This window comes from Octopus bimaculoides, chromosome 4 (assembly GCF_001194135.2).
Source record: "Octopus bimaculoides isolate UCB-OBI-ISO-001 chromosome 4, ASM119413v2, whole genome shotgun sequence".
NCBI classification, from domain to species: Eukaryota; Metazoa; Mollusca; class Cephalopoda; order Octopoda; family Octopodidae; genus Octopus; species Octopus bimaculoides.
This window is the reverse complement of record NC_068984.1, coordinates 98,621,299-98,630,833: the sequence shown is the minus strand read 5'-3', so window position 1 is coordinate 98,630,833 and position 9,535 is coordinate 98,621,299. Positions and strand designations below refer to the sequence as shown.

The 9,535-nt window shown below is 36.4% G+C and overlaps 1 protein-coding gene across 2 annotated transcripts in view; it reads right to left on the bottom strand.

The window, feature by feature from the left end:
- Positions 1 to 9,535, bottom strand: part of LOC106871796 (kinesin-like protein KIF25) — a 505,449-nt gene that overhangs the window by 316,174 nt on the left and 179,740 nt on the right. For both annotated transcript variants that reach the window (XM_052967307.1, XM_052967306.1), the window contains exon 5: positions 5,576 to 5,661. In XM_052967307.1, the coding sequence (XP_052823267.1) occupies positions 5,576 to 5,661 (86 nt within the window). The remainder of the gene's footprint in view (positions 1 to 5,575; positions 5,662 to 9,535) is intronic.

The following is a 9,535-nucleotide window of genomic DNA, read 5'->3' as shown; positions in this document are numbered from 1 at the left end:
TATACATATGCATATGTATATACATAGGTGTGTGTATATATATATGTATGTATGTATGTATGCATATATATATCTATACACACACATGTATGTATGTATCATGTATGTATGTATATATACATACATATATGTATGCATATATATATTTATACACACACACATGTATGTATGTATCATGTATGTATGTATGTATGTATCTATGTGTGTGTATGTATGTATGTATGTATGTATGTATGTATGTATGTATGTATGTATGTATGTATGTGCATATCTGTGTAGCTTTAGTTTTCCTGCAAGTCTTAGTCAACCACCCAGTTCTATTTCAGTTTCTGATTGTTCTCCAAAAACTGCTGAAACACAATACAGCAAATACTCCCTCCACAAAACAACCAAGAAATGAAACAAAATTTAATAATACACATAAAAAAATGGTAAAAATAAAGGTGAGAAATAAGCAACAACAAAAAACAAGACAGGTTTTGAATTGTCTTATGAGCAGAGAAATAGATAAGTGGATGGAGGTCTTTGAATTAACCCACCACTGCTACTGCTACTATCATTACCACTGCCACCACCATTTAGCTCTTAAAATTATTATACCTTCTCATCTAGATTTTCAGTATACATCTACTGCAAAATAAGTTATAGTATATTCCTGTAAGTGTCTCAGTTACTGGACTGTGGCAAGCTGGAGTATCACCTTCATGAGTTTCAATCAATTATATTACCATCAGTAATACCACTAACTTTATTGATCTTTCTTTATTGAACAATTCAGATATTGAGTTATATCCCCTTTTCAGGGATTTATGTTGCCCAAGGTGCTGCACAGAGGAACTTAGCCAACGAACATATGGCTGTGATGAGAACTTCTTAAGCAAACAGACATCTATTAGTTGGATGATCTTACCATTCTATAAAAACTTTGAAATCATTTTAAAATACCAACCATAACAGAAATGGTACAATTATAACAAAAAATAAACATAATCTAATCTGCAGATGAATGCCAAACTCAAATCTATTAACTGTAGACTGACTGCATTCTGGATCTAGCAGCCTCAGTATAGATGATATTGTAAATTGTCATTAACCCTTTAACATTCATACCGACCATATCTGGCCTGCATAGTCTACCTGTTTTATGTTCAAACCAGCCAGATCTTGCCTCTCACACCTACCCTATGATGCCCTCCTAATAATAAGCAATCACATTAAAAAAACCTCAAAGCTACTAGATAATGGAAGGTTAACTCAAAACAATGAATAAATAAGCATTACATTTGACAGTGTAATTTGAATGCTAAAGGATTAAAGCAATCATTTGAAACCAAAAGTAAGTACATCAAGTCAACTAGCAGGAATTTGAACCATATCTACTCTTTGCTGAGATACTGCATTAATGATTACACTACAGAGCTGTTGCCATTCCTTCTTTTCAAATTTTGTAGTGTAAGTTTTGAAAAGAGACAAAGGCAGTTATGTAATGGGGTCAATTAGTAAACTATAAGTTGTTGGTTCAAGTACTGTCAGTAGACCAGTCACACTTCTCTCTCAAATTTGTGTTCCTAATGTTTTGGATTGTAGAATAGTAGAATTGTTAGATCAATAGATGAAATTCCTCATGGTATTTGTTCTCACCCTTTGCAATCAACTTTGCCCTGCATCATTCTGAGGTGATACAGTAACAGTTGAGAGCGGTGGATAGGAAGAATAACTAGACTGTTGGACAAAATGCATTGTTGTTACTTCTTTCAGCTCTTTATGTTCCAAGTTCACCTATGATGATTCTGATACCAAACTGTATCAGCCCTTGGCTTATTCTGGAACAACAGTATTGTGCAGAGAGAGGAGACTTGCTGCAGCAGCAACTTCTAGTCTTACACAAAAACAAAACAAAAAAATTGCTCGGGTTATTACCTTGGACATAAAGTTTTAGATGAATCATAGTCAACTGACCAAAAATGAAACAGAGAGACAGTGGCCAATCGTCATTTACTTAATCTTGGCAGTAAATACTTAATTATCAGTATAATTATAAACTTAATTAATAATCCAGTAATCATCCTAAATAGTTGTATGTCAATCTGTTACATTATGTGTCTATGGTCTTAGTTGCTTTCTGAGTTTAGGTACCCAAATGAACAATTAATATTGAATCATTCATTATCCATAATTCCTTTACAATATTTTCATGATTGGCAGGACAACTAGTTGCATGCACATCACTAGATGGTCACAACAAAGATGGTCTCTGAAATTTATTGGAGGTCAGTACCATATGAAAGCAGTGTTTTGAAGCTACAGACATTTTATAGATGGACTGAAAAAATAAATGATCAAACAACTGATACACATCAAGCTGGAAACAAATACCTGACCACATCCTGTGCTAATGATAATATTGATTTCATGACATATTTCAGTCGAACAGGTGGATGACTTGATGAAGTGGTAAATAATATGCAAATTAGTTATGGACCTGCTAAAAAGAATCATCCACAATTAACTTGGATTTAGAAATGTTTGTGCAAAATTGGTTCCAAAACAACTCTTTGGCTTGCACAAAAAAAAAATCAAATCATTTTGAAATCTACTAATGATGTTTGAATTGCTATAGTAATGAAGATGACACCTTCTGATAGAAAATAATTGATACTAGTGATGAAGCGTGAATATACCATTACATACTGGAGAGTAAACACCAGATTATGGATTGAAAATATCCACAATCACTTGTTGGGAAAGGTTCAAAGCTCAAGCAAGAGCAGGAAAAATTATGGTGAAAGTTTAGGACTCCCAAGGACTAGAATGGGAATATTATCCAGGAAGGTGCTCAACAGTAAACAATGCTCATAATGGTGAGATACTACATGACTACATGTCAAATTAAGGCCTACAACTCAAAGCAAATGCTGAAGAACTACTGTTAAATGGAGCTATGTTGTGATACCACACTGCCTGTTCTTGTACTGCTGCTCACACTGCTACAATTCTCCAAAAACTGAAATATGATATATTGGAGCATTCTCCTTATAGGCCTGATGTTGCTCCTTTGTGTTGCTCCTGATGTGCTAGTTCCATTTGAAGAGCCAAAGTGACCAAATTTATCATGGACCAAGAAGTGAAGGAAACTGTTCATGCATGACTGATCTCTAAGCTATTAGCCAGCTTGTGAGTGGGACAAAATATGTTAAAAAGCAAAGAGACTATCTTGAAAATTGACATACTTTTAACATCTTTATTTTTGTAATAAATTTTTAACAAAATTTAATGGTAAAGATTAAATGGCACAAAACACACTAAAACACAAACCACTGAGTACTACTCTTGCTTAGAATAAAGAGAATGTGAAGCTGTCCATCATTAGCATAATAACAACACTGACTTAGCTGACATTGCAAGTTTAAGCATACACCACATTTACTGGTGGAATACTAAGTCTAGTAAGGAATGCACAATTAATTTCTCTCCTTGTAAGCAAAAATTTATTAGTGTATTGTGGATATACACGATTCCCTGGGTCAGGTTTGATTTCACAATGCTCATTCCCAATAATTCAAACAATTTACTAACATATTTAGCCATGTCTATGAATGTATACATTTATATACATTTGTAAATATTGGGACTCGGGTGGTAAAATTATACATAAAACTTATTAAAACAGTTCAGTAGAGAAGAACGTGAAAGACAAGGTTGTTAATCTAAAGAATTTAAGTTGTTAAAGTAAATAATTCATCTTAGAAATACTTTTAAATTCTTTAGTATGTATTAGCATCTTTTAAAAAGTTAACCTCAGATATATCATGTGTTAGCATATCCCTGCTTTGGCCTCCTAATCACATCCATAACAAATATAGATTTCCCTCATAGATTATGTCAGCCTGACTTGTCGTTGTTATCATCATCATCATCATCATCATTATCAACACCACCACCACTACCATAACATCATCATTGTTGTCACCATCATTGTCATTGTTAATGTCTTTGTCATTGTCATTGTCAGCATTGTTGTCATCCAGATAATCATCATCATTAGCAGCAGCAGCATCATCATGATCTATATTAGCAGTACTGGTGCCAGTACTTTAGGATAGATTATTACAAGATTCAGTTCAGTAGAACTTACTAATTCTTTCTAATCTTCATTTAAATGTAGTTGAGTTGGTAAGAACAAACCAAAGCTTGCTGGGGAGGTGGGGAGCACTATAAAGAATATATTGTGGGCAAAAGGTACCAACAGTATCAACTAACCATTTTTTAAGTTCAGAGAATTGATTAGTTATTAAGTTCATTTTATATGACTTAAAGTGTTTCATGTTAAACAAACAATTTATTGATTTTAAATTATTGACTTTCAAATTATATTGGTTTATTGATTTTCTAATTATATTGGTTTTTAAGGGAAGTTATTTACTAAACAGCTTAAAAATAATCTTGATATTAACTTTAAAACTAATAAATTAAAATCAAATTCTATTAATTTATTCATCTTTTATGTCATTTATCTCATATTCTGAAGATATTTTGCAACTGTGGGACATAAAGTTTGGTGATATGATGTCTCCTTGTTGTACTCCTTCTCTTATCTAGATATAATCCCTCTGTGTGTAATTCAATGATGATCACACTATCGATGTAAAAATGAAGATTTCTTTAACCCCTTGATCTTTACAGAAGTTAAGGAAGCTTTGCATTTCCAAGGAGTTTCAGGTTTTCATGTAACCAATGAATGTTATGTACAGTGATAGAATAAACTCCTAGTTTTTTCAGTGGGTTAGTTGATACTGTGTACTAGTGAAGTGAACAATTAATACGAATGAGAAAAAGCTACATCATCTCAGAAAATTAAGTGAAAACAGAAGAAATGAATGTAGAGTATATCCTGTACAGCAAAAAAGATCTACAGACTGAAAATCACAAGAGTGGTTACAGTGGAAGAAAGCAAAATAGAAGGAATAAAGAATAAACGTGAAAGAAAAATATCAAGAGAAGGATTGATATTAGGCTGGATCTTGTTCAGCAGTCACAATTGTGTTATGAAATTAAACTTTCTGGTTTACCTCAAAGAAAAGTCATAAGTTAATGCCATGCTTGTCACTAATGGAGGGCACTAGATGGCACTGCCTACTTACTATTCAATGGTGCATGCTCAGATGTACAGTGATAGACTTATTTTGAAACTTCACTTTAGCATTATTACAAATTAGTGCCCACCCAGAATATTCTGAAGCATCCTCAGGCACCAAAGGCAGGCAATGGGACTGGTCAATGCATAACACCAACAGTCAGCCTTGATTGAGAACACTTAGGATTAAACACATTCCAACCATGACCTTCCCCTCTTTTATGAAGTGTATCTAGGATTACAATAACCTATCAGAAAATGTTACTGGACAATGTAATTCAGAATACACTGAGTAAAAGACAAGATGATTATAGCTGGAACATCTTTGATCACAGGAACTGCTGGATCAAGACTGATCCATTAATAAGAAAATCAACATCACACTTAATAGTGTACAAGTGATATGTTAGTTTAGGGGTATATTAGTTTTGTATTACTTACCTAACCGATGTAACTGGATCACCTTGTACATCAGTGTGGAACACAGGCCGAAGACGACAGTGGACTCTAATGTTGCCACGTAATTCCTGAAAGAGACAACAACAAGGTTTCAGACAACTAGAAAGAAGATTGAACATTCTGACTTAGGCAAGTTAGAGTTTAGAATTATTAGGAAACAAACTGCCCATAGGCATATGGCATAGTGGTTAAGAGTATGGGCTACTAACCCCAAGATTCCGAGTTCAATTCCAGGCAGTGACCTGAATAATAATAATGATAATAATGATAATAATAATAATAATAATAATAACATCGAAAAATACCTTAGGAATGAGAGGTTCGAAAATTCCCCAAGACACCTGATGAAAGCTGGAGGGTATATCAGCCAAAACATATTAACAACAAACGTGATAAGGACAAATATCTGTCAAATGTAAATAATGTAAATAATATAAAATGGTAGAAACATTAAAATACTGAATGAAATGTCTTACAGGTTTATTCCAACTGTTTGTGTACTGGGTTCAAATTTTCCTGAAGTTAACTTTGCTTTCCATTCTTTCAAGACATAAAGTCTAAGGTAATGAACAGGTAAAACAACAAATGTATCAGACAAGATGTGTTGTAGTATTTGTTCAAGATCTTTTGTTTTCTGAGTTAAAATTCCACTGCAGCCTACTATCAACTATGTAAGAGATAGGCAGCCTCATCATATACACACATTTAGCTAAAGATAGATAGCATAAAGACAATGGTATTCAGTCAGTTGAGAGTAAATGATGCTGATAATGATGATGATGGTGGTAGTGATGGCAACATTGGCTATGGTGATGGGGATGTCAATAAGTTTAATGGTAATCATTTTCATTATCATCTTCATAAAGACAGTGTGTGAGAGAAAATTAGGATGTCATAGGAGAAAAATGGTGCACTTGCATTTAATGATTCTGCAAAGAAAGAGGCTTGAAAATGCCATTATGAAAGACTGCTGAATGTGGAGAATGAATGGGAGGAGGAAGATCTGCCAAAAATGTTGACCCAGTTGAGGCACTAACTATCCAAATTGACAGTACCTTGGTAGATAAAGCAATTAAGGATATGAAGGATAGAAAGCCCCCAGCCCATCAGGAATCTCCGCTGAGATGCTTAAAATATCTGGCAGTGTAGGTGATGGTCTAGTCACCCGTATTATAAATCAGGTGGTTCATGAAGGTGTCATACCCAATGCCTGGTGTAGCAGCACCATAGTCAACTGCTACAAAGGTAAAAGTGATGCCTTAGATAGAAATAATTACAGAAGTATCAAATTGTTGGATCACGTGAAGAAAGTTACAGAGAGGGTCATAGCCCAATTAATTAGGAAGAAAGTTAGTCTAGATGAGATGCAGTTTTGTTTTGTGCCAGATAGAAGCACTGGTAAGGCAACTGCAGGAGAAATACATAGCCAAAGATAAACTTCTGTACTTGGTTTTTGTTGACTTGGAGAAAGCCTTTGACAGTGTCTCCTGATCCCTTATCTGATGATAGGTGAGTGGTTGGTGAGAGCTGTACAAGCCATGTACAGGGATGCTATCAGTAAGAGTTGGCAATGAGTACAGCAAAGAATTCAGGGTACAAGTAGGAGTTCAACAAGGATCGGCCCTCAGCCCCCTCCTGTTCATCATAGTCCTCCAGGCAATAACAGAGGAATTTAAGACAGGCTGCCCTTGGGAGCTCCTCTATGCTGATGATCTTGTTCTTATAGTGGAATCAGTACCAGAACTAGAGAAGAAGTTTCAGTTATGGAAGCAAGGCTTAGAATCAAAGGGCCTTAGAGTTAACCAAGCAAAAACCTAAGTCTTAGTAAGTAGGAAGGCAGACAAATCATGAATCCCTTCAGGTAGATGGCTCTGCTTAATCTGTAGAAAAGGCATAAGTAGGAACTCTATAAGATGTACCCGGTGTTAAATATGGACACATAAGAGGTGCAGCAATGTCAGAGGATGGTTAACAGGGAAAATAGCTTTTGTGTGTGAAAGATGCACAGGTACAATAAATGCCGAAAATGTACAGAAAATAGACTCCATCAACTGCCAGTGGGATAAGCTAGAGGTAGTAGGTAGCTTCTGTTACCTAGGTGACCAAGTTAGTAGTGGAGGTGGGTACACTGAGAGTGTAGCTGTGAGAATAAGAACAGGCTGGGCAAAGTTCAAAAAGCTTCTACCGCTACTGGCAACCAAGGGCCTCTCCCTCAGAGTGAAAGGCAAACTGTATGATGATTGTATAATGCCTGCTACATGTGTGTGAACAGTTCTGTATGACAAATCTCCACAAGTCAACAATGCACAGATGCTGTACGAGAACATGCAGAATGGTTTCATTGCTCTTCATGCATGGTCATGTGGTGTGTATGGATGTGGACAGCTGTGTGAACAAGTGCCAATCTCTAACAGTGGAGGGAAGCTGTGGAAGAGGGAAACCCAGGAAGACATGGGATGAGGTGGGGAAGCATGATCTTTGAACATTGGGCCTCACAGAGGCAATGACTAGTGACTGAGACCTTTGGCAATCTACCATGCTCAAGAAGAGCCATCAAGCTGAGTGAAATCACACCTGTGCCAGTAGAGCTAATCACAAACAGGCAGAGCTCCCCACTTCCTGGTAGCACTGCCAGGACAGAGATCTCTGGAAGTTATCTATAGGTCCTGGTCCAAAAGTCCTCCAGAAGAGACCAGCCAGTTGATCCCCTCCGATGCCCAGAACCTCTCCAAGAACGTCGTCACTCTAGCCCTCCAATCCTGCCCAATAGAACTCCAAGGTGGAACTTCTACCAACCACATTTCTCGATTGGTTGAGTGCTGTGAGCACTTGGAGACACTCTAGGGGCCAAGTACCCTGCCTCGGTCTATGCCTGATCCAGGACTGTAGCTCCATCAAGGAGATGAGTTGCAGAAAAGTGCGTCCAACAAACAGCGACCATACCTGCTCACTGTTAATGGTATCGCTGGAGGTGCTACATCCTAAGCGCATGTCTGTGCATCATCGGCCACGGCCTGCTCAGTTCTCCACGTAATGGGGGCTGACAGCAAATGGACCATCTGACAAGTGAGACCTGTCCCTTCCACAGGGACATTGTTGGAGATGTCTGTCTCATACTAATTTTGTTAGCACTTCACAACTGCTGCTGCAAAACTACTTGTTCCACTCTCACTGTTGATGGTGGTGGTGGAATCGTTCACATTGTCACGGCTATTGTTACTCCCAAATACACCCCTCCCCTCTGTTGCTGGTCTTGACGTTGGTATTGGTTGTGTTCTCATCAATGTTTTTGTTGTCGTTATTCATTCTGTTATTGTTTTCTGTTATGCTTCTCTGTTCCATATTGTTGAAGTTGTTATTTTCTGTGTTGATATCAGTTATCATGGTATTTTCCACCTTATTTATGTTTGAGGAGTTGGCAGTTACATTTTTGTTGTCTATTCGACTATCGAGTGATTATGTGTTCTCCATTGAGTCGCTTTTCTCTGTCATATTACATCTTGGTTCTTTACAGTTAATTTTATCACTGTCCAATTTTATCACTGATGCTTTTGGATTCGTTATTAATTTTGTCCTCAAAATTGTGTCAGTGAAAATTACATTTCTGGGATCTTTTTTAAAACGGGGGCCCACATTTTTCATTAACGAAACACTTTGAAACTTGGAACACTGGTAGAATGTGTCATATAAAACATCTTTTTCTCTTAGTCTTCTTAAAAAAAAAAGAAATCCATAAGTTATTCCATGTTAAAGCTGTCGTATTTCTGTAATTTCAACCAATCACTGACGTCCATTCAGCCAATATACATTAAGTGCCGACTACATAAACAAACGATTCTGAAACAATTAACCCTAACCCTAGGGTTAGGGTTAGGGTTAGGGTTAAAGCAAATTTAAAATGAAAAAAGCAAATAAAACGAAGGTATGGAGATTAAATACGCT